At 46.1% G+C, this 25,668-nt stretch overlaps 1 protein-coding gene across 2 annotated transcripts in view; it reads right to left on the bottom strand.

Moving 5' to 3' along the window:
• Positions 1-25,668, bottom strand: part of CYFIP2 (cytoplasmic FMR1 interacting protein 2) — a 135,554-nt gene that overhangs the window by 88,157 nt on the left and 21,729 nt on the right. For both annotated transcript variants that reach the window (XM_059917585.1, XM_059917586.1), the window contains exons 4-13: positions 22,675-22,752; positions 21,038-21,139; positions 18,659-18,840; positions 16,715-16,811; positions 15,304-15,432; positions 12,890-12,994; positions 10,665-10,756; positions 8,728-8,845; positions 6,187-6,306; positions 5,557-5,682 (exon numbers count right to left, since the gene is read on the bottom strand). In XM_059917585.1, the coding sequence (XP_059773568.1) occupies positions 5,557-5,682; positions 6,187-6,306; positions 8,728-8,845; positions 10,665-10,756; positions 12,890-12,994; positions 15,304-15,432; positions 16,715-16,811; positions 18,659-18,840; positions 21,038-21,139; positions 22,675-22,752 (1,149 nt within the window). The remainder of the gene's footprint in view (positions 1-5,556; positions 5,683-6,186; positions 6,307-8,727; positions 8,846-10,664; positions 10,757-12,889; positions 12,995-15,303; positions 15,433-16,714; positions 16,812-18,658; positions 18,841-21,037; positions 21,140-22,674; positions 22,753-25,668) is intronic.

Here is a 25,668-nt window from a genome sequence, read left to right as displayed (position 1 = left end):
ACAGTGAAACTTCAGAAAAACTGTGATAAAGAGATGAGACTATAAGATTCTACAGATGAAAACAAAAGAATAAAGTTAGACTCACATTTCCTAATTTCAAAACTTACTACACAGTTACAGTAATCAAAATGGTATGGTACTGGGCTTCCCTGGTGGCGCAGTGGTTGAGAATCTGCCTGCCAATGCAGAGGACACGGGTTCGAGCTCTGGTCTGGGAAGATCCCACATGCTCGCGGAGCAACTAAGCCCATGAGCCACAACTACTGAGCCTGCGCGTGTAGAGCCTGTGCTCCACAGCAAGAGAGGCCATGACAATGAGAAGCCTGCACACAGCAATGAAGAGTAGCCCCCTCTCGCCGCAACTAGAGAAAGCCTGCGCACAGAAACAAAGACCCAACACAGCCAAAAATAAATAAATTAATTAATTAATTTTAAAAAAAAAAGTATGGTATTGGCATATAAAAAGACATATAGATCAATGAAAGAGATCTGAAAGCCCAGAAATAAACCCTTACATTTATAGTCAATTGATTTTTGATAAGAGTACCAAGACAATTCAATGGAGAAAGAATACTCTTTCCAACAACTGGTGCCGGGACAACTGGGCATTCGCATGCAAAAGAATGAAGTTGGACCCCTACTCACACCATATACAAAGATTAACTCAAAATGACCAAAGACCTAAATGTAAGAATTGAAACTATAAAAATCTCAGAAGAAAACATAGGAGTAAATCTTTGAGAACTTGGATTAGGCAATGGTTTCTTAGATATGACACCAAAAGCACAAGTGACAGAAGAAAAAATAAATTGAACTTCATCAAAATTGAAAACTTTTGTGCTTCAAAGGATACCATACAGAAAGTAAAAAGACAATTCATGGAATGGAGGAAAGTTTTTTCAAATTATATGTCTGATAAGGGACTTGTATCCAGAATATATAAAAACTCTTTTTTTTTGGTGTTTGAATATTGATATATTTTTAAATATACCAGTTCTGGAAAACAAGATGCATGATAAAACTTTTTCCTCTTTTTCATTTTGGCTCATAAATTTGGCTGCATTTTAGAAAACAGTCCCTGTTTTCCTGGTAACCATGGCGAATTAATTGGCTTTTTCTGATACAGAATATATAAAAACTCTTACACTTCAAAAATAGAAAGACAAATAACCTAAAAAAAAATGGGCAAAGAATCTGAACAGACATTTCTCCAAAGAAGCTATGCAGATGGCCAATAAGCACATGAAAAGGTGCTCAATATCATTAGTTATTAGGGATATGCAAGTCCAAACCACAATGAGAAACTACTTCACACCAAGTAGGCTGGCTAAAATAAAAAAGACCATAAGTGATGACAAGGATATGAAGAAACTGCAACTCTCGCACACTGCTGGTGAAAATGTAAAATGGTGCAGCTGCTTTGGAAAACAGTTTTACAGTTCCTTAAAATTTTAAACATAGAGTTACCACGTGACCCAGTAATTCTGCTTCTAGGTACATACTCAAGAGAATGAAACATATTTCCACACAAATACTTGTACACGAATGTACATATCAGCATATTCATCATAGCCAAAAAGTTGAAACAACCAAAATTTGTGAATATATAAATATGATATATTCTTACAATGGAATATTATTCAATCATAAAGGAATGAAGTACTGATATATACTAGAACATGGATGAACCCTGAAAACATCATGCTAAGTGAAAGAAGCCAGTCACAAAGGATCACATATTATATGGCTCCATTTAAATATAATCTCCAGAAGAGGCAAAACTATGCAGACAGAAAGTAGATTAGTGGTTGCCAGAGTCTGGTGGCGAAAGGGATGAATGGCAAATGACCACTAATGGGTATGGGTTTTTTTGGGGGGGATAACAAAAATGTTATAAAATTAGGCAGTGGTAATGGTTTCACAGCTCTGAATATACTAAAAATAAGTGTACACTTTAAAGGGTGAATTTTTTTATATATAAATTATATCTCAATAAAGCCATTATTAAAAAATTATACAGAGGAAAAAATAACAAGGAAACAGGGATTAGACTAGAATCCAACTTTTCAGCAGCAACACTAAAAGCTAGAAAACAATGGAATAATACCTTCAAAATTCTGGGAAAAAAATTATTTACAATTTAAAATTCTCTAGCCACTCACTATGAGTGAATTTAGAAGTAAAACATTTTCAGATATTCAAGATCTCAGAAATATTTTCCCCCATAATCCCTTTCTTAGAAAGCTTTGGAGGATATACTCCACCAATATAAAGAGAGAGTCAGCCCTGGGGTCCAATACAGGAGAGGGACAAAGGGAATCCCAGGGTCATGATGATGAGATATCTCAGATCAGTAACTGAACAACAGATCTAGAGACAAAATCAGTTCAGACTGGAGAGAAGGAAAAGGGGCTTCAGCGGGAATGGCTCCAAGGAAAAAAAGAGTAATAAAATTCATAAAATAATGATTGTGATTAGCTCTTTTGTAGGAAGTTTTACATTGGTATGTTTGAGGGCTCCTTTTTGATTGGATCACAGACAACTTACCAAACAAAAAGGCAAAAGCTGTGCCAGAAAAGAGATGTATTCCTATTAGACCACAGGACTCAGCAATTAACAGTTACTCAGTTATAGTAATATAGAGCAACTATTAATTTAACCAAAAAGTGTTAAATTGCCACTTTGGGAAGATGGGAGAAAGGAATTGGGTGTATTGGGGGTGGGAATGGGAGGTAGAGATGAAAGAACTAAACTGTTTTCTCCCAAAGTAGGAAATCAATAGAAAATGCCATAAATTGAAAAACCAAGGAAAAGCCCCATCAGGCTGTTAGTGGAAGTACAGAGATAAATACCAGAAGAAATAGCTTGACGAGGTGAAAAGATGTTTCCTGTTTTGGGATTCAGGGAGGAGTGAGGTGGTGCAGGTTACTATATTTTTGCCTTGTTTTAGTGTTGTTAAATGCCACGTAAAATTACTTTTCTCTCTTTAAAATTTAATTTAATTATTTTTATACAGCACGTTCTTATTACTTATCTATTTTATACATATTAGTGTATATATGTCAATCCCAATCTCCCAATTCATCCCACCATCATCACTGCCCCCCCAGAATTACTTTTCTTAAATTTATTTTTACATGTTTTACTAACAAAATAAAAATTACAAAACCTCTCAATGTATAGTAAAGTAAGGACTAGAAGGAAATACAGAAAATGCCACTGGTGGTTGTGGTTGGATGATTTTCTGAGACTGTGGGAAGGTGAGTGTAGGAGTGGGGTTGAGGGGAGCATTTTCTAAACTATCTATGGTAGCTATGCATTGCTTTTATTAAGGAAAGAAAGGTATAAACAGTTTTACAAAGTTGTATGTCCTCTTTGACTGTAAGTCTCATTTTATATAAATAGGCTTGAGGAGGACTTTCTCCCCCAGTGATGACTGGGCAACTGTCTTCCAGGCTGACTATTTGCAGTGGAAGTGCCAGGAGGTCAGGACCACTCAGCTCAATGCCAAGTGTGATTACAATCTGTCTGGGGAGAGAGGAGAGACCCACACGTCCATCAGCGGGTGAACGCATCAACCAAACGGGGGGAGTCCACGCAAAGGACTATCACTCAGTCATAAAAGGGAACGAAGTACTGATTTGTGCTACAATGGATGGACCTTGAAAACGTGAAGTAAAAGAAGCCAGACACAAATAACCACATATGATACGATTCTACTTATAGGAAAAGCCAAAATAGGGAACTCCATAGAGACAGAAGGAGACTGCTTAGGGCTACAGGGATAGGGAATAGGGGGTGAATGTACCGGTTTCTTTTTGAGGTGATGAAAATGTTCTAAATTTGACTGCAGCTGCCCAGCACTGGCAATATACTAAAAATTAATTAATTTACATTTTAAACTCGCGGTACTCCTCGTCCGACTTCTGGCTGTCCAGCCCGGAGCCCGTCACCACCTGGGGAACATCAGCTGTCACCCTCCCTGTCGACGCACCTGGCACTTTTCTACCTTATTTCACTGATTCCCCCAAGAACACTGCAAGGGAGGTGCTATTATTATACCCCTTGACAGATAAACTGAGGCTCAGACAAGTGCCTTGCTAAAGGCCACGTGCCTTGTCATTGATTGAGGGTTCAAATTCAGGTGGTGTGACGCCAGAGGCCCGCTCACAACGACCCTGGTTGACTGCAGCACAGCAGCTTTCAGACTTTTTGGGTCTGCGATGTACAGTAGGAAGTGCATCCTATATACTAACTCAGGAACACATACCTGCCTGAAATGACCCCGCTGAGCCTCAGTTCTTTAAAGTGCAGCCTGGAGATCAGCTAAAGAGAAACTCTAACCCCTAATAAGTATGACGTTTTAGAGCCTTCACTGCTCATCTACATCATTATCTCTGGTAATTACTCTTTGATTTTCAACAATAATGCTGGGATGGAAGTGGGTAAAGATAATCAGCTCCATCTTATAGACAAAGAGGCTGAGGCTCAGAGAGATGAAGGGTCCAGGGGTAGCATTCAAGTCTCTGGCTTCTAGGCTTCAGAGGGTCATGAAAGACGTAGCCATCACTCATAACCCAGCAAGAATGAGCTCCGTCACCCTCACAGACATACCTTTTTCTAATCAGACAAACCAAAAAACCAAATCGGAAGGTTATAAAGCAGGAAGTAGAATCCTCCCTTTAGAAATTACTACGGTTAATGGTTTGGTATATATAAATATATACACTTATGTCCTTCCATCTTGAGCAAATTTGCAAAAGTATATTAATTTTAGTAGAAAGGGCATCATTTTACATGCCGCTCTTTAACCTGTTTCTTTTTTAACTTAACAATATACTGTGTATATCTTTTCATGTCAGTACATCCATTTTAGTGGCTGCATAGTATTCAATGATATAGCTGTACCTTTATTTATTTCACCTGGTCCGTATTGAAGGACATTTCAGTTGTTTCACATATTTTGGCATTATAAACAATACGGCAATAAATGTCTGTTACATATGTCTCGGCACAGTTGGCTTATTTCCCTGAGATATATATGTGCCAAACGGTTTGCCCGTTAAAAATCTGAATACAGATGATCAGAATGCCCTCATAGAAAGCCTGTAAAATGTGGACTGGCCACTCAAAAGTATCTGAGAAGGTCTACATCCCACTTCAACCAGCAACAGACATCACCAATCTACTAGATCTTTACCATCCTGACTGGTCAGCATTCTATCTCATCTTAGTTTCGATCTGAAGTTCTCCAACCACTCCTCAGTCTGGGCATTTGTTATATGTCTTTTGGCCACGTGTTCTGTCCCTGCTGTTTTGTCTAATGGAGTGACTCTTTCTTTGGGATTTTAAGAACAGAATGCGTTTCTCACCGCTTCTGAAATAACAACTTGGGACAGAGATGAATTCGGGTGGGAGGAGGGGGCAGGGAAGTGCATGCACATGAGGCCCACGGCTGCCACCCGGCCCAGCACCCCTCCAGGAAGCCCTACAGCTGCTGACACAGCAGCAGCCTAGGGGGTGGGGGGCAAGGAGACGCAGGGAGTCAGCACCCACCTCGACGAAGGCAAACTTCTCCTCACTGGTGTAGTTGTAGCGGGTGGCTCGCTCATACTCCTCGGCCGTGCCCGGGCAGTCCTTGTTGCAGAACTTGTCCGTGGGGTGAACGAGCTTCCAGGAGTACTGGGGAGAGAGGAGAGACCCACGCGTCCATCAGCGGGTGAACGCATCAACCAAACGGGGGGAGTCCACGCAACGGACTATCACTCAGTCATAAAAGGGAACGAAATACTGATTTGTGCTACAATGGATGGACCTTGAAAACGTGAAGTAAAAGAAGCCAGACACAAATAACCACATATGATACGATTCTACTTATGGGAAACAGCCAAAATAGGGAACTCCACAGAGACAGAAGGAGACTGCTTAGGGCTGCAGGGATAGGGAATAGGGGGTGAATGTACCGGGTTCTTTCTGAGGTGATGAAAATGTTCTAAATTTGACTGCGGCTGCGCAGCACTGGCAATATACTAAAAATTAACAAATTTACATTTTAAATGGGTGAATGGTGTGGTGTGTGAATTATATCTCAATAAAGCTGTTTAAAAAATAGAGTGCCAGAGAGAGGCAGGGACAGACAGATTCCCAGTGAACAGAGTTCAGGATGGAGGGGGCCGGGACACCTACCACCTCCATGACGTGGGCGCTCCACTTGGACAAGAGCTGCAGGCCCCGCAGGGCCAGGTCAAAGAGCTCGCGGTACTCCTCGTCCGACTTCTGGCTGTCCAGCCCGGAGCCCGTCACCACCTGGGGAACATCAGCTGTCACCCTCCCTGTCGACGCACCTGGCACTTTTCTACCTTATTTCACTGATTTCCCCAAGAACACTGCAAGGGAGGTGCTATTACTATACCCCTTGACAGATAAACTGAGGCTCAGACAAGTGCCTTGCTAAAGGCCACGTGCCTTGTCATTGATTGAGGGTTCAAATTCAGGTGGTGTGACGCCAGAGGCCCACTCACAACGACCCTGGTTGACTGCAGCACAGCAGCTTTCAGACTTTTTGGTCTGCGATCTACAGTAGGAAGTGCATACTATATACTAACTCAGGAACACGCACCTACTTAGAGGTATTCAATGTAGGCATGAACATTTTTCACGAAGCAACTTTATGCTCAATACTTGAGATTGCCTCTGATTTTTTATTCCATTTCATACCAAAATGCTAATTAGAAACCACTAAGTTGATTTCACAACTCAATTAGAAATGACTCACGGACTGAAAAGCACTGGTGAAGATAAACATCTATTTGAACATGTAATAGTCCACAGTGAAATACTATATGTATGTATACTGTGCATATGCATAGATATATGTGTATATATGTGTATGTGTGTATATATACATATAGAGCCAGTCCTCATTATTTGTGGATTCTGTATTTGTGAATTTCCCTATTCACTAAAATGTATTTGTAACCTCAAGATCAATCCTTGCAGTGCTTTCATGGTCAGTTTCAGACGTGTGCAGAGTGGGAAAAAATTTGAGTCATGTTCCCAGCTGAGGTTGAACAAGGCAACTCTCTGCTCTCTTGTTTCGGCTCCTACTGTACACAAGTGTCCCGTTCCTGGTCTACTTAGTGCCCCATTTTCCACATTCTTATACTTTTTACTGGTGATTTCATTATTTAAAAGGGCCCCCAAGCACAGTGCTGATGCTTCCGTCTATGCCCCTATGAGAAAGGAGGCTGTGATGGGCATTATGGAGAAGATATGCATTTTAGATAAGCTTTGCTCAGGCATGAATTATAGTGTTGTTGGCTGCGATTTAATGCTAACAAATCAACAATATATATTACGTAAGGCATCTTTAAGCAGAAAAGCATGTAAAGTAAGGTTATATATTAAAAACCAGCTGATGGAAACACTTGAGATCGGAAGCTCACAGGAACCTAACCCTGTATTTTCTCAAAGAGCGATGGTTTAGTACTTGCTGATTTAGTGTTGACGGCCACTTTATAGAATATAACTGCTGTGAATACTGAGAGTGGTCTGTACATACACATGTATAAGCTGTATAATTCTAAAAATAGCTTTGAGCCAGACTCATTCATAGATCATACCAAAACTGGACAAGGAATGAAGGGGTCCCCAGCACTTAAATTATTCCCATAGCTTATGTTCAATTCATTGTCACATACAGTTAAGAAAGCCAAAGGTCTGGGCTTGACCCTGGTTCGTGTCCACCAGAAGCCCTCTTGAGAATGTGGGCCACTCGTCTAATGACCACACCACGTGCATTTATCTGGCTGTTCTCATTTCAAATATCATGCCCTTGGATCAAAGACATTTCCCTAGTTTGGGTTTTGGAAAGCGTAACTATGGCCATCGGCCACATGGTGGAGCCAGTGGGCATATGCGTGGTAGTGCAGAGTCTTCCCGGAGCTCCAGGTAATAAGGGAATTCAAACCTGGAGACCTATATTTATTAAACCAACATATATATTTACTAGAAGGGTTTATACAGAAAGAGATCCAGAAGGATATATACATCCAACTGTTAATCATAGTTGGTTCTGGGTGGAAGGATTTTACATGATTGATTTTCCCTCCTTCTGCCTATCTGTATTTTTCCTGAGGTTTGTGCACCGATCATGCTTCCCTACAAAAAAAAAAAAAAAGAGGAAGAAAAGAAAAATCCAGTGCCAGTAAAAATGTAATTAATGGGATCACAGGAGATCTTTATGACCTTATTTTGCTGCTAACGGTATTTTCTGGCTTATTACAATGATTACTTATAATTGTAGTTTAAAAATATTTAGATGGTGTTATCACCATGATTGTTCAGAACTTTGTTTCTCTTGCCATCCAGGGTGGAGATGGTTTAGATCATGCACAGACTAACAATTACTGGGCTGTTACTAGCTGCTAGGCACCATGCATTTTCCATGCATCGTATTGTTTAATCCTCTCAATGAAGCTTTCCAGATACTATTAGCTCCATTTTGCAGATGAGGAAACTGAGGCTCAGGGATGTTGAATAACTTGTGAAGGTCAGCAGCAGAACCAGAATCACACCCAGTTCCATCTGGCTCTCAACTCCATGCCTCCAGTGTGTATTCCCTCACTCCTCCACTCCCCATGATCTCATCTCTTTTCTGGCCGGTCCTCACCCCTTCCCACCCTGGGCCCACACGGGCCTCCATCCCAGCAGCCAGAGCGAGCTCACCTCACTGTTGCTGTAGCGAGCGAGTTCGGAGATAAAGCGGATGTGGTCATCCCGGATCTGAACCATCTGCTCGCAGATGTTGTACTGGGGGCTGATGCTGCTCTGGGTGCACGTCCACCTGGGCAGAAAATCAGGGGGGTCAGAGTGGGTCCCGGCCTTAGGCACCTGCGTGGGGCAGGCTCCTTCCATTCACTAGTTGCTCCTGGTGCTCGGCCAACGTGGCCGGCTCCCCTGGGTGGACCAAGAGGTGTCCCAGCTACCAGCGAGAGTGCCTGCTAAATCCCGCTGTGGGGACTGCAGGCTGAATGGAACAGCCTTTCCTCCTCCTGCTCGGGGCTGGCCTCCTCTAAGACCCAATCGCAGGCTTTTCCAGATAACGGGTGTCCACAGTACTTACCAGTCACGTGAGCGGGGAGGGACTTGCAGCCTCTCTAGGGCTGCAAAGGACTGGAATCCAAGCAAAGAAAAAGCAAGGCAGGCGACCTCCCAAACCTATCTACTGACCCCGGCAGCACTACGCCCTGTGGTTGAAGCTGTCGTTGGAGGGGGCCTATGGGCGGGACTGGGGAAAACTAAAGGGATTGTGCCTCTTTTTCAACAGCGAGCTGGCAACACGGAAGCTCTCTGTGGAGAGGAAAACCACAGCCATTCTGAAAGGCACTGGTCTCTCTTTCTCATCTTCTCCCCCTTCCTCTCTTCTTTCTCCTCAACTCTTTCCTCAACTTTTTTGAAGGAGATCTTTGGGAAAACACCCTAAATTGGGGAGGAAATGAATGAATGAGAATCTTCACTCTCCTTCCCCAAGAGAAAAAAAGACAACCCCGTTCACTGTCCTCTGCCATCGGTGCCGGGTGACCCAGTGGACAGAGTAAGCATGGACAGCAAACAAAGCAGATATGCATTGTAGAGAGAATTTACTATTTCAAAAGGAGCTCTGAAAGGGCGCTCCAGAGAATACTCAGAATGATGACAGACTTCCTCATGCCTATACTTCGGCATGACTTTTCTTCTGAGGTCCTTGTGTAGGGGTGGGGACACCATCACTTGAACCTCTGACCACCATCCTGGTCACATCACCACTCCCAACCAACCTCAGGTGGCCGAGAATTCACGCAGGGAAAAGTGAAGAAGTGAGTTCAGCATTCTGGACTCCATGCTTTTCCTGAAAGACCTCCTCATACACCAGCAGCCACTGGGTTATGAAAAGACTTAAACCGGCTTTCCCTGGCAAGACTCACCTGCTGTGGCTCAAAGCTGGTGGAGTTCAAGGACACTCCATTTACATACTTTTAAGGACCTAATACCCTCACCCCTGACTAAAGGATGGTCGGCCCCCCTCTGTATGGAAATGCAGGCAGAAACCTCCTTAACAAGGCCAGAGATCAAAGGGGTGGCCAAGACTGTAGCCGAATGTCCCCCAATGAGGCGCTGACACCCCAGATCTTCGCTCAGATCACCTAGAGTGGTGGTTTATAAAACAACCTAAGGAGAGGTCATCAACCCGCTTCACAGCTGGAACCGTCGGAACAATACCCTCCACGGCATACTTACTGCGTGGACACAAAACCTGAAGAGAGAACCAGTGTGATGAAGAACGAGGCCATCTCGCTCTGCCTGACCACTGAGGGTCGGTCACTCCTCCCCCTTCTCAGGGGAAGGAGGACTCCTGCTGTTCCCCTGCAGGTGGCGTGGGCCACCACGGGAACAGAGAAGGGGCGGGGCTGTGCTCTGAGCACTTTTGAACCCTGGCAGCAAAGGGCAGGTGCAAAAGGGCTCAGAGCACCATCCACTGCTCCCCTCTGCCAGGCGCCAGTGATTGGATGGAATCCACCTGCCCAGGGCTCTGGGGAGGGGGGAGGGGCTGAAGTGGCCCCTCGGCCCCCTGCCCGGGCTGGGCATCCTCGGGGGAGCCGAGAGACATTACGGCAGGCACTCACTTGGACTTGTTCTCTTCATAGTGAGCACTGGTCTTAATGTATCTGGCCAGCTCTATCTGCATGTCGCCGAAAAGGGGCACCACCTGCAGCTGCTGCAAAGGAAGCAAATACAGTGCGTGAGACACGGAGGGAGGGGCCGGGTGGCTGCCTTCCGCCGGGGGAGACAGGCCTCCGTGTGTGCCTCTGGGATGACCCCCAGTTTCTGCTTCCGATGATGCTACTATGTGACCCTGGAACCACAAAGAGCCCCAGCCAGCGTAGAGGTCCTCCCGTGCCTCCAACCATCCCTATGTTCCAGCAACTGAGCCCAGAGAGGCAAAGTGACTTGTCCAAGGTTACCCAGCAGGCAGAACAGATGAAGGAGGACCAGATGGCCTGCCTCCCAGGGCAGGGTCTTTTCTGCTCGAATTTTCCTTGGATTCGAGGAGCCTCGCTGCTTTGAGCTCCGCGAGTGGTGCCCGGATGCCACTGGCTGGGCGTGACCTTCTTGAGAAACTCCTCAACGTGAAGTGATTGACACCTTTAACGCCTAACACCAGAGGGCAGACGATTCCCATCCGAAGACCAGGAGTAATGGCGGGGAGGCTGGTGTTTTCTGTCTGCTTCTTAGGCACTAGGCACTGTGCCAAGCCCTTCAAAACCAGAGGGTTTCTAGGGCAGTGAAACTATTCTGTATGATACCATAATGGTGGATATAGATCATTATACATTTGTCAAAACTTACAGAATGCACAAGGCCAAGACTTATCCCTACTGCAAACCACGGACTTTGGGTGATAACGATGTGCCAACAATGTAGGTTCATGGACGATAACAAATGTACCCCTCTGTTGGGGAGTTTTGACAATGGGGGAGGTTGTATATGAGTGGAGGCAGGGGGTATACGGGAAATCCCTGTTCATTCTGCTCAATTTTGCTGTGAACCTAAAACTACTCTAAAAAATAGTCTATTAAGCAAATCAGAAAACAGTATTTCAATCCACAGAATAACTGGGTGAGGTCAGTACTAGTATCATTCCCATTTAACAGATGGACAAACTGAAGCTTTGACAGCTGAAGTGATTCTTTTCACAAAGACCGGCTAGAAGCTAAGGAGCTGGGATTATAACCCAGGGCTTGGACTGACCTATGTGATCCCACTGAATCCTCAAGGGAACCCTATAAGGTAGATACCCTTAGCATTGCTGTTTTTCGGGCCAGGGAACTCAGTTTCAGGGAAGTTCTGTGACTTTCCCAAAGTCACCCAGCTATGAAGTGGCAGAGCGAGACTAAAACAGGTAGGTCTTTGTGAGGTGAGATTGTGATCTTCCACTCCACCCCCATCTCATTCATGTGGATTTAAGGCAGAGGCAGATTTGGCCAGTTCTCCCAAGATGAGCCCTGTTTTCATTTTGGGCGGCTCCAGAGAAAAGTGAAAGTTTCAGCTTCGAAGAGAAGCCAAGCCAAGCCACAGGACGCCTTTTGGTGACTTATTTCCCTCTTAACCTCCAAGAGTCGGTGGGACCCAGGCTTGGCCACACCTTTGAGGGATTCCACTTTTAATTGAAGCCTGGTTTTCCTGTGTCTGACCTCAGAGGCTCCACTCCAGGCCTGAAATGCCTGATGCTAGAATACACTGACAACATGGAATTCACTTCCAAAGGAGAAAACCCCCTTGCGAAAACCGCAAAGGCAAACCACAAGGTTTTATTGTTAAAGATTTGGGGCCAGAAGATCAAATCTCTGAGGCACTGGGATGGACTGAGCGTGGGCTGGACGCTGATGAGGCATTCTGCCCAGAGGCAGGGAGAGTGAGGGGCCTCTGGTGGGCCAGGAGAGGCTGTGTGCTTGCGAATGTGAATCAATGTAAAATCCAGTCTTTATTCCTCCTGCTTCTGTGGGCTCTGATATATACTGAAAATTCAAGTGGGCTCTGTCTTCCGGGACGCACCTCTTTCTTTAGATGGCAAGGGATTTCAGAAAAGGGAAAAAGCAGTATGCGGAAAGAATCACAAGGCCTCCCAGCCGAAACCCAGCTGAATCCTGAGACTCAGGCACATGCCTTCTATAGTGTAGATTCCTCTACCCAGGGCAGCTGGAGGCCCTATCATTCTATTCTCCTCCTCTTGGGGTCTTTAGAGCTACAGTGCGATCAACAAGCCCCACTACTTGCTGGCTAATTTCATTCCTTTCCCCAGAGAGACCACCCCTGGGCCCCCTGCCCAACCCCAGCCCCAGGTGCTGACCTTAAAGAACTTATCGATTTTGCTGAGGTTGATTCTCTTCTTGGCATCCAGTTTGTAAATGTTACTGACATTTCCATCCATCAGGTAGAGACCAAAACCCATTACCTAGAGTGAGAAGAGGCAGAGCCAGAAGCCAGTAACATCCACTGGAAAAGTTTCAAAAAACCAAAAAAAGCAGATCTGTGTATGTGTACACATCCCCTGTAGTGACACATTCTGTGACAAAAACCCATGTGTCTTCAAAAAAAAAAAAAAAGGGGGGGGGGGACCCATAGGTCTAATTTCAACCAGAAATTTGATTTCTGTGAAGAAATGCAGAGGACTCTTTCATATATTATTATGGCGGCCACTTCTTGAGTCCTCCCCCATGGGCCAGAGTCTGTGCTTTGGGATTTAGCAGGCGTTATCCTTCATCCTCACAACAATCTTATGAGTCAAGTTCTACACAATAACCTTATTCTACAGATGAGGAATTGGAGACACAGAGAGGTTAGACAGCTTGCCAAGGTCACACAGCTAGTAAGCTGCAGAGACAGGATCTGAACTGGGATCCGACAGCAACATGCATGCACTTAGATCCTTCTTGAGAGGAAGGACTGAGTCGTGCTGTTGCTGCATCCCTGGGCCCCAGCACATCGCAGGCACTTGATGAATACTCACTAGATGGTAAATGAATGTGAAACTATTCACCCCTTTCTGCAAGGAAACTACAACAAAGACTCCCAAGGAATCTCACTGGTGACTTCATTAACAAAAAGAACACATTTTTGCCTGGCAATGCCCTATCAGCAGGTTGACAGGCTGATTCTTAATATTCCAGTCCATACAATAGTTTCCTGAATGCTGGCTTATTTTGCTCTTTTTGTCAAATGTACAGCAAGCCTGAGGAGGCCTGAATAGCTAGGTTGAAAGCAGCTTCCCTCAGCACACAGTTGCTATGTGACTGGGGATAAGTTACGTCTGACACCTAAGGGAGTGGACTAGGGGATGGGCGTTTGCATTTTGCAGTTCCGCAGGGCGTGCACCAGACTTTTCCATTTAAGGTGGAAGGCGCTCCCTGGTGGCATCTGAGTTCACTAACAAACTGCAGAGACAAGGGAAACACCAAGCAGTGCAGGAGTCCAGGTAGAAGAGGCAGAGAATTGAGAGGGAAGAAGGTTGGGAAGCTGAGACGTGGGAGGATTAAAGGCAGGCAAGAGAAAAGAAGGGCCTGAGAATCTGATGGCAGCATCTAAGGATGCTTGGTGGACTGGGGTTTAGCAACCTACTTAGTGGAAGCAGCAATTCTGGGCAGAGCTATGGTAATTGCCCGGGCATAGCACTGGGGATGAGAGAGACTGCTGAGCTCTGGGTGACTTCCCCGGATTTCTGACTGTGCAGAGGAAGCCAGAGTGAACAAGACACAAAGCCACACTGTCCTGCAAGCTTCATCGAGATGTTATGGAAATGTTAAGAAGGGAACACCAACAGGGCTGGGATTCTTGAAATAGCAAGAGGCGACATGGAGAGGAAGAAAAAGTCAAACCAGCAGCGGAATTTTGAAAGGGGAGGTTCTGGGAAAGAACGAATCAAAAAGGGTGATGCATATGAACATGGAGAAGATTATTCATTTCTGGGCTATTGTTGTCAGAGGGAAATTAGAAATAATCTAAGCAGCTAACGATAGAATAATGGCTAAAGAAATTAAAGCTCATCCATATGACATTATTTAAGGGCTGCATAATCTTCCAAATGCATTTAATGAAGTGGGATAAAAATTACATGCGCACAAAATTTATGTAAATTGCATATGTAAATTGCATACACATGAAAATATATCAGCACAGAAAAAATGAGAAAGATATACATCAAAATGCTGAAAGTGTTATCTCTGGATGGAAAGACTGCAAGAGATTCAATTTTTTTATGCTTTTCTGTATAGTCCAAATTTTCTACAATAATAAAAATTACTTGGCAATTAAAAAATGAAACTTGTAAACTGACGAAACAAATGTGACCCATTTGGCAAAATATGGCAAAAGCTTGAAGATTCTGCCTCCCCCTTGAGTTGGCAGTTTTTTCCTCCAGGATGTCTGGCTTAACAAGAGTAGGGACACGAAGGTGTGCTACAGAGTTTCAATGCAGTTTAGCAAACAAATATCCAACCACAGGGGATCTGTTAAATAACAATGTCCCCATACAATGGAATACTTGGCAGCCATTAAAAATCACATTGTAGAAAGAGCCTTAATGATGTCTGGAAAGGTGTATATGACATATTCAAGGCAAATAACAGGTTACAAAACACTATGCAGTAAGATCTGTACCAATGCTTAAGTAAGAAGAAAGAAATACTAAAAAAAAAATGATTTTAAATAAGAAGGAGGTGAGAGGGCAAGCCCAGGCCCTGGGGTGCGTGACCGAGGGAGCTGTACCTTGAGGAGCATGTGCTTCTCACTGGGGGTCAGATACATCTTGTTCTCGTAGTAATCCACACAGATGTTGACAATGTCGGCCAGCAGCTCCTCATAGCCTGGGATCACTTCCAGTTGCTGGTGGAGACACTAAACAGCAGTGCCCCCCTCTGGTTAGCCCCTGTCCTGCATCCTCACACACACACCACCCAGGATGGGCCACGGCTGGGCCCTGGGACAGTGCCCGGCCTCACTGACCGCCCCAGGTGGAGGGGAGCCTGCAGCCTCTCCTCAACGTGCCCACAGTGCTTGGTCAGAGCTCCTGCACATCTCCCGTGGCAGGGACCTGCTCCCCTTGGGCCCTTGCATTGTATTTCCTGGCAGTTCTGATGGTTAGAAAGTGCTTTATTGGGCTGAGCTGAAAGCAGTTCAGCTAGGCCGGTGGTAATCTCAGCTTAGTTTTGAGAGTGTGGACTGAGCCCAAGACATCTTCTCAGATGATGGTGGGAAGACCAAGCCCAGTGGAGGAGAGCTGGGCCAGCAGGTGTCTCCCTCCTGGCAGGACACAGCAGTACAAAGACATTTCCTGTACAAGAAGGCCTGAGGTCTCCACCCCAGGCCCCTTCTCTGCAGAGGGACACACTGGCCCACGGCAGGGTGTGCACGGGGCTCAGGCGTGGGGCTGGGTCCCCGGGAAAAAACCTGAAGCCTCAACACTGAGGAGCCTTCTGCAGGTAACACAGAGCAGCGAAGGCCCAGTGAAGCCCTGAGAAAGATTTTAGCCCGGAAACCCTTTGAAGACTGAAAGCCCCTCTCAAGTTTAGGCCTGGGTCCTGCTGATATTCCTGCTGGTGCCTGTTTAGGTTGAATTGACAGATGCACAAGACAGGTTATTTTAAGTCAGGCAGAGCATGAGAGCCACAGCTGAGTGGGAATACCCTGGCAAAGCGGCGGCAGTAACTATGACTACATCTTTTTATGTCCTTGCTCTCTATCAGGCTCTACATGTTCAGGGCTTTTTATATAGTATCTCATTTATTTCTCACCACTGTCCTATGAGTGGCAAAACGACAGCCCCATTTTACAGGCGAGGAAACTGAGGCTTAGACCTTGCCCAAGGCCTCACAGTGGGTCAGTGGAGGGTCTAGGATGAGAAAACAAGGCGGTCTAACTCCAGAACCCAAGCTCTCAATCTACACCGATGCAGGAGCAGAACACTGGCTAGAAGGTTTTCAGAGAACAAACTCTGGAGAGGGTGAAAGGGCCATCTGTGGTTGGGAGGGGAGACTTAAGTCTGCAGCTTAAAGCCTGAGTAGGGCAAAGGGGACGGATGATCTGGACAGAGCTCCTCTGCTCGTGGGCCCCCCCAACCTCCAGGCCCTGGCCTGCGTCGTGGGATGCCAGGCCAGGACTAACATGGGTTTGCCATCACCTGGGTGATCCTGTTGTGGTTGGCCAGGAACATGGACAGGTTCTGGGACTCCTGGATAGACTGGGGGTCCGCCATCTTCCTCAGGAACTGCGCCGCCCTGGGACGGGGTGTTGCAGAGAGGAATGCTCAAGCACAGCCGGCCTCCGCCGGGCCTCATGGGCCCCAACTCTCAGCTAACCCGGATACACTGTCCCTGAGGTTAAGGGGCTCTGAACATCACAAGTGACTCTAACATCAAAGGAGAGCGTGTTCTGGAGTCATTTCATTAGGAGCTGTCTGCACCCTTGTAATAAGGGTATCTGAAATTAGGAGGCAAGAACGCACTGAGGCTCAGAGGCCAGGAAAGTTTAAGGACAGCTAGCATCCCGTCAACCAGCTTGTGGTAAGACAGAGCGAAACGGGCATCCCTGTGCCTCACAGTGACCTCCAGTGAAACTGCACAGTAAGTCAAGGAGAAGAATCGCAGGCAGCAGGATGTTTTGTTTTCGTTGCGTATTATGTTATTTATAGGAAAACCTCAATGTTTCTAAACATTGTATGGAAAACCAAAGTCTATTTAACCTGACGGGATTACAGGTGAAGGGATGATGGGTGTGGGGAACACAGCGGGACTTAAAGGGAGAAAACCACAGCACTGGGACTTCTCCAGCCTGACCTGGAGGTGGAGGTGGTGCAGCCCGTGTCACGATGGACCGTGGAACACAGACAAGACACCTGTCTTGCTCATGACCCTAGCCGGTCCACAGAGCATGTCGGCTGTGACCATGTTGGAAGGAGTTGGCCAAATCTGGGGAGAATTTGTGGGGAAGATACTGTACCATGAGCTAGCTGCCTATGGAATCTTTGTGAAATTGCCATTTCTGAACGAGGCTCTGTCTTCTGGGTACTCCCAGGTTTCAATTCACTCGGGAGGATAAAACGGTGAGGATCCGTATGTTGTCTGTTTTCTCCAGTTACCATGGAGCCCCGGGAGGATCTGGTTCCGGAGGGGGGCCCTCTTCAGCAGTGACACAGAAAATCCTTCCCAAGAGATGTGTACAGACACCTTGGAGCATATCTGAGCCTCAACCAACACAAAGTATATTGGCTGCTTTCGCCTACCCTCCCCCACTTTTGGATGGCTGTATCCAAATTTGTGGAGGACTGACCCCTCCGCCCCCCTCAGTCCTTCTTTCTTGTGAGCTGACACTGACCTCCAACTGACCCCAAGGACGAGCACCCCTCCCATCAGCGCCACCCCAACACACACATTCATAGTATAGTGTCTGATGGAGGGATCAGCACATGACCCAAGCTGGAGCAACGACAGTCCTCCTTGGGACTTCTGCAAAAGTATCTGCAAGGAGGAGCATTCTTTCCGTCCTTAGGGGCTGGGGTCGCTACACTGGCTGGAGGGACGCTTACAGCTGCTGGAGGCCACACAGGGCATGCGCCTGCCTGAGAATGAAGCTGATACTGAGGGAAGCTGAGCTGAGAGGTAGAGGGAAGCAGACCAACAGTATCACCTGAGTACCTGGATCAGGCTGGCCAGGACTTTTCTGTTCTGGGAGCCAACGCAGTCTCTTCTTTTACATAAGCAGTTTGAACTGGCTCTCTGATTCTTGCAGAGAATGACTCCTGTGACCATCTGATGATTATATTAATCACAATATAATCTCAGACTGCATGGGACACAGAAAAATGCTGCTGCTGCACAGGTGGGGCAAATGAGGATTTGCTTCCACCTTGAGACAGAAAACCCTGCCAAGACCCGGTTCTCCAAAACTCAGCTCTGCACCTTATTCCTTAAACTGCAGAAACAGAGGCAGGCCCCCGACCCCACTGTGTCTGCGGACTGGCCAGCTCGGTTCCGAGAAGGAGCCTCTTAGAAGGGCTCTGTCCTCCTCCTCCCATTGGCCACTGGCCGGCGGCCCAGGAAGATGGGGGAGGGGGAGGGGCCCTGACCTCTTGTAGGCAGAGTGATCGTTCTTGACGCTGCACTTCATATTCTTCAGCTCGTCCAAGACTGCGAACATGTTGATGAACTTGCCCAGGGTCAGGAGGTAGGCCTCGGAGACAAAGTCTTTCCTCCGCTCAGCATGGCACAGCCGTTTCACCTCACTGCAGAAGCGCTCGATGGCCTTGCGCTGCACGCAGAGGGGCAGCGGGTCAGGACGGGGCGGCCCGGTGGGGTGCCCCACTGCACTCTCTGGTGAGGTCGAGCCTCCCCTGGGGCCCTAGTCAGAGCCTGGACATTTAGAGGAAGGCAAACCTGCCCGGAGGTCTTTCTCAGAGGTGTGCTGAAATACTAAGCTGATTTCTAGAGGGAAGCCCAGAACCTGCCCCCAAGTGAGTCAATCCAATGAATTCATTCACCACGCCCTTGCTGAGAAAGCACTGTCTTGTTCCTGTGTGTATCCCAGGACCTAGGACAGTGCAGGCACCAGACAATAAGGGGGCAGAGATGGAGAGGGAGAGGGATGGTCAGAGAAAGAGGTTCATTCATCCAATAAACGGGTGTTTACTGAGCATCTGCCACGTGCCAGGCACCATTCTTGGCCCTGGGGTAAAGCAGGGAACAAAACGGAAGAAAAAGTCTCTACCAGAAGGAGCTTATATTCTAGTGATGGCTGACAGAAAACAAAATAAACAAATTCTCTATATTAGAATGTGATAGGTGCTATGGAGAAAAATAAAGCAAGGAAAGGAGATAGGGAGGCCTTCAAAAACCAGATCAAGCCACACTTTCTCCTTCCAGAGTCTAAGTCTAACACAACTTTCTGGGATGATGGAAATGTTCCATACCTGCTCTGCCCAATACAACAGCCACTCATCATATGTGGATACTGAATACTTGAAAAGGCGAGTGCGATGGAGGATCTGCATTTTAAATTTTATTTAATTTTAATTCATGTAGATAGCCATATGTGGGTACTGGACAGCACAGTTGTAGATTATTTCAGCTCCTCCCTTCTCTAAACACCTCCTGTCAGGAGGCCCTCAGTTTAGCACATACTTAGTTTTGGGGCAGCTTTTCTCTCTTGAACCTGCCTTCCCAAAGAGATTTTAGGTTCCTCAAAAGCAGGTGCATGATGTTAATAACAGCAGCTGCCCTTTGTTAAACCTGCTCTGTAATGAGGGCTCTACAAACAGGGCACTTTACAAGCAGACCTCATTTATCCCTAGAGAAAACCTGTGAAATAGGCATTCTTTCCAAGGTAAGAAAACTGAAGTTGTCAGAGGTCTGAAATAACTAACAGAACACAGTCAGAATGCGACAGAACCCCGGGCTTCTCTGCCTTTGAGGCTCTATCTGCACCTTCCCCAGATGTTCCCATCTCCCTCCCCCAGAAGGCCAGCACAGAGCTGGGCGCAGGGCAGACCCTGGGCCAGTGCTTGAGGCTCATAAATACACGTGGAGGGCACAGAGTGTGTGGCAGGGACTCCCACCCGGGCAGAGGGTGGTCTTAAAGCCATCAGCCTGCCTTCCTGAATGGCTTCCAAATAAGCATAGTAACCGGCTTGCCCTCTCACCTTTCATTCACAGGAGGCTTTGGCTGTCTTTTCTCTTTTCCTCCTTTAAATGCTCACTCTTCTTGGCTTCCCAACTGGTCTCCCTGCTGCCACTCTTCTCCCCTCCTGCCCCTGACACCTGTGCTGCCCCCCACTTCCCATCCATCAACCACACAGCAGCCAGAACGCCTCGATCAGATCGTGTCACCGGGAATCTCCAGCGGCTTCCCGTGGTGCTTGAAGAAAATCCAGGTATTCTTCTCCTGGCCTACAGTGCCCTGTGAGTAGGCCCCTGCCTGCCTCTCCAACCTCACCTTTTCTCACTCCCCCTGCTCACTATGCAGCCTCCCTGGCTTCGTTCCATTTCTTAAACATGTCACGCTCCTTGAGGCTTCAGGGCCTTTGCCTTTGCAGTTCCATCTGCCTGAAACCCTCCGCCCCTGGGATCATCACCTGCCAGCCCCTTTCACATCATACAGATCTCAGTTCAAACACCACCTCCGTGGAGGCCGTCCCTAAAGCTGCATCCATGTCGAAGATACCCTCCATGCCAGAGGTTCTTTAATTGTATTTTATTCACAGCACTTGTTCTGTTGTGTATTGTTCATTGTCAGTCTCTCCTCCCACCCAGAACACACTCGTTTGCTCACTAGAATGTGAATATATATGGAGGGAGGGGGCTTGTCTGTCTCGCTCACCACAGGGTGGGTCGGGGCACTAGAAAGTGTTTGCCGAATGAATAAATAACATGGCACAGAAATCCAGTACCAGTGTCCAGAAGTGTGGGGACCTTCTCAGGTGTCCTAGTCCAGACCCGCCCTGACCCCTCACCTGAAAGTACATGAACTTCATGAGCTTAGTGACCTCCGGCTCCAGCACCTCCACTGTCTTCTCATAGATCTCCACTCGGTTGGGCTGCTCGTTGCATTTCACCTGTGGGGAGACAGGGGGGTTTCCCACACCCTGGTTTGCCCAGGCAGTCCTGGTTCACACCTGCTGTCTTATTAACAGGGCCCGTTTTCACTGTTGAATGCACCTCATTTAGGATGATAAATGGTATGGTTACCTAGTGAGAGGAGGCTGCGGTAGCCCTGACATTCTGATGGGGGCAGAACTGCTCCCCAGACACTGGCTGCAGGAAAGAAACCAGCTGGTCCCCAGAACAGAACCCTCCTCCCCTTCAGTCTGTTCTGTGCCCTGACCATGAGCTGTACACACGACTACGTTGAGCTGCATGGTCTCCCTCCTGCCGCCTTTCCCCCACTCCTACCCCAGTACCCCCTACTCCTATCTGGGGGCCTCTGCCTGATCTTAAGCAGAGAAAAATGTTCTGTCCATGGCTCCGGATGCACTTGGGACAAAGTCCCCTGGCCATACTTGGCCCATTAAGAAGCCCATTTTCTCTGCCCAGTGGTTTTCAGCACATCAGAATCCCGTGGCAGATGTGTTCACGGCACGCACACCCAAGGCTGCTAACAGGTCACTGAAACTGGAGAGTGAGCAAAGGGTAATAAACACAAGGACATTCTTCACACTGTTGTATAGAAATTCTTAAAATGATAGCACCAAGCTAAACATCCAGAAGTCGATGATTAAATGGATAAAGTATGATGCATTTATACACTATCATTACGTAACTGTTAGGGGCAATGAGATAGATCTCTGACCTGAGGTGGAAAGATTGCTACCATAAACTGATGGGTGGAAACAGCTGCAGGACAGGAAGGGTAATTTAATCCCGTTTTTATTCAACAAAACACAAAACAGTGTGTGTGCTTGTGTATCCATATATAATACAGGTATAGAGAATCTGAAAGGGTGCGAAAACCAAGCTGTTAATAAGGAGTTACCTCTGGGGGTTAGGATTGGGGGCAAGGTAGAGGAATGGTTTCTGTTTACACACCTGTGGCCTGTTGATTTGGTTACAGTGGGACCTACGAATAATGTGATAACGGTAAAAATAATATCTGTGTGTGTCACCATGAAAAAAGTCAGTTATAAAGAATACAGTGTAAAAAATTCAAGTGGCAGAACCGTATAAATAGGAAACAACACACTTTTGTAAATGACAATAATTTACAAAATAATAATCACAGAAATATTCATGATGTTTGAGGAAAGAGAGCCAGATGAATATGCAGCAAAGCATCCACAGTGATTATGCTTTGCTGGGAGGTGGGGGATTTGGGTGGTGGAGGGAGGGGTGAGGATGTCTTGCTTTTTACTTTCTACCTTTCTGCAGTGGTTTGGGTGTTGTACAGTTAGCATACACTGCTTTCAAAGTAAAATAATACTGAGCAATTTTTAAAAGCTGGTGTCAGTTTTACGGGATGCTCTCTGAATGTTTTCAGTGCACCCCTTGGGTAAGAGGCCCTGCTTCACTCCCTGCTGCCTGGAGAAGGTCAGTAATCTGGACGGGGGTGGGGTGGAGGGTGGAGGCCCCCCCTGAAGGGGCAGGACTGTCTCACCTGGGGGATGGCCCGGGAACAGCTGCGCCAGGTGTATAGCATGACCGCATACTCGTGCCCTTCCTCCAGCATTTCATTCTGAAAAGCAGAACGTGCTCAGCAGGGAGAAACTGCTCCGGCACCACAAGACTTTTCAACAGCCCCCCGCCCCCAGTCGTCGCGACTCACAGTCTGGTCTGTGGACCAGCAGTGTCAGGAACCCCGGTGGGGGGTGGGGGGGGCTTATTAGAAATGCAGAGTCTCAGGCCCCTCCCTGGGCCTATGGAATCTGAATCTGCATTTCAATAAAATTCCCAGGGGACGCACACTCCCAGGTGCACAATAAGTTTGAGAAGCACTGGCCTAAATTATCCCCATCAGACACTCAAGGGCTCTACAAGCAGGACACATTTTTCAAAGACAGATGGCTACCTCAGAAAGGAGGGGCAGATCCACTAGTTCCAACAGCAAAAGTTGTTCCAGATAAACAGTTAGCAAGAAAATAAGCAAGCAGCAAAACAGTATGTACAGCGGATAGGTTAAAAAACACAGAGTAATAATTATGAGAGTATATTATTGTGTATGGAAAAATATTTTGGTGGGATACATACCACAACTATGAATAGCAAGCTCTCTGCGGGGATGGATAAACAGGGGCTTTCGCTTTTCACATCACATGGTACTATAATGTCTGCTCTTTTATAAGAGTCCACTTTACTATTTCATAAGCAGGAAGACGGTTAAGATCAAGATTAAGATTTTTAAAAATAATACAAAGCAGATGGCAAAACTAACAACAGCAAGAAAAACAAATCTGATGACTCACCTCACCTAGTAAGTGCTTCATTGGAAAGAGCCCTAATCTCAGGGTCCAAATATCTGGGCTGAAATCCCAGCTTCATCACTTCTTAGCCCTTTGGCCTTCAGGAAATCACTTAACCTAAAATTTTCCATTTAGTCATCTGTTTAATAATGATGACAATAACAACCTCAGAAAATTTTATGAGAATTAAATACAATACAAACATACAAACACGCTAGGTAATCTGTAAAGGGAGTTAAGAGTATTACTAGGGAAAAGATAGTAGGGCAGTTCCTGAAAAAGTTAAACACAGAGTTACCATATGACCCAGCAATTCTGCTCTGAGGTATGTATCGAAGAGAAATGAAAGCATATGTGCACATAGAAACTTCCACACTTGTTCACAGCAACATTATTCTAATAGTCAAAAAACAGAAACAACCCAACGGGTGAATGGATAAATAAAATGTGGTATAGCCATGCAATGGAATAGTACTCTTCTGTAAAAAGGAATGAAGTACTGATCCATGCTACAACACGGACGAACTTTGAAAACATTACGCTAAGTGAAAGAAGCCAGGCACAAAAGACCACCTATTATATGATCCATTTAGATGAACTGTTCAGAATAGACAAATCCATAGAAACAGAAAGTAGATTAGCGGTTGGGGGAGAGCAGAATTGGGAGGGACTGCTAAAGGTTTGGGGGTTTCTTTTTGTGGTGATGGAAATTAGATAGTAGTGGTAATTGTATAACACTGTGAATCTACTATTAAAACAATGAATTGTACACTTTAAGTGGTGAATTTTGTTATATGAAGGACGTCAAAAAATACAATAAAAAGAGTATTACTAGACCATCTCTTTTGTGAATGTTTGTACAGATACAAAAATGAACCTTTACTGATCTATTTTTTATCCCACGCATCATATCTATTTCATAATATCTTCCTAGCACAAGATCAGATTTAATTTGGAGCTTATTACTTTTTAAAGTTTTGTTTTCAACAGCAAATGTCGCTGACGAGTCACACTTTCAATTCTTAATTTAGAGAACTCTTTAAATCAGTAATGTGTTGTGCTTGAGACCACAGAGAACCAAGATCAAGCCTGTGGGTCTCCTGCTGCCGTTGCTTCAGAACACGTGTCAGAAAAGGGAAGTGACAGTAACGCATAGGGAACACGTGTCTACTTATCAGCACCAAACTGCCCACTGGCAGGTATAGTCCCATTCATTCATCCAGTGAACCTTGCACTGAGCCCTCACGGGTCCCTGGCTTGGTGCTATGTGCTGAAAACAGGCCAGTGAACAAGAATGATGTGGACTCTGCCTTGTGGACAGTTCAGCTGACCATCAGTCAGATTTGTTGTATAATCATGCCTGGAATGTAGAGGCCAGGATGGTGTGGTGGATGGAGCTTCAGGAAACTTCAGTTCTGGTCCTGGCTCTGCTTGGACCCGCCTTTTATCTGGACAATGTCATGGTTTTCTCATTCAGAGGCAAAGAGTTGGCCTAAATCACTGGTTCTCAGCCCTGGCTGCACATTCGTCACCTGGGCTACATTGAAAACACCTGATGCCCAGGCTGGGCTCCACTGGAACTAAATCATTATCTCTGGGGGAGGGGGCCCAGGCATAAGTGTTTTTTAATGCCTTCCAGGTGATTCCAATGTGCAGCCTAGGTTGACAGCTGTAGGACTAAGGATCTCTCAGGTCCTTTACCTTGATAAGATTCTGTTAAGTCCACAATTTAAACCCAATGTGAGTTCAGTTCAAATTTCAGATAGTGACAGACTGTACCTCTCAGCACTTATTTGGACACTCAGCCCCCATCTCACGCCCCAGCAAAGAACCCTTGACTGTTCCTCATAGGTGGTCAATTACGTGGATTACACACTGTCTCCTCCTCCTCTTCCTCCTCTTTTCTCTGGCTATCCTGCCCTTTGAGAGATTCACCTTGCCCCAATGTGGGCAGGAGAAATACAAGAAGATGAACATCTAATGAAGCCTCTTGCTGCTGATAAAGCTACTCTAGAGAAAGATTTAGCAAGGTACAAGGAGGATATTGTTGAGGAAGTGAAGTTTTGGCCTCATCCACGAACATCAACGGTACACCCTATCTTAGACCCTGCCTACAACCATATCAGCACTATCCCTGTGTCGGTAGAATAGTGGCCCCAGAAAGATGTCTGCATCCTAATCCCCAGAACCTG

This window comes from Balaenoptera ricei, chromosome 3, assembly GCF_028023285.1.
Source record: "Balaenoptera ricei isolate mBalRic1 chromosome 3, mBalRic1.hap2, whole genome shotgun sequence".
Lineage (NCBI taxonomy): Eukaryota > Metazoa > Chordata > Mammalia > Artiodactyla > Balaenopteridae > Balaenoptera > Balaenoptera ricei.
The sequence above is the reverse complement of the archived record's forward strand: the minus strand, read 5'-3'. Positions and strand labels throughout refer to the sequence as shown.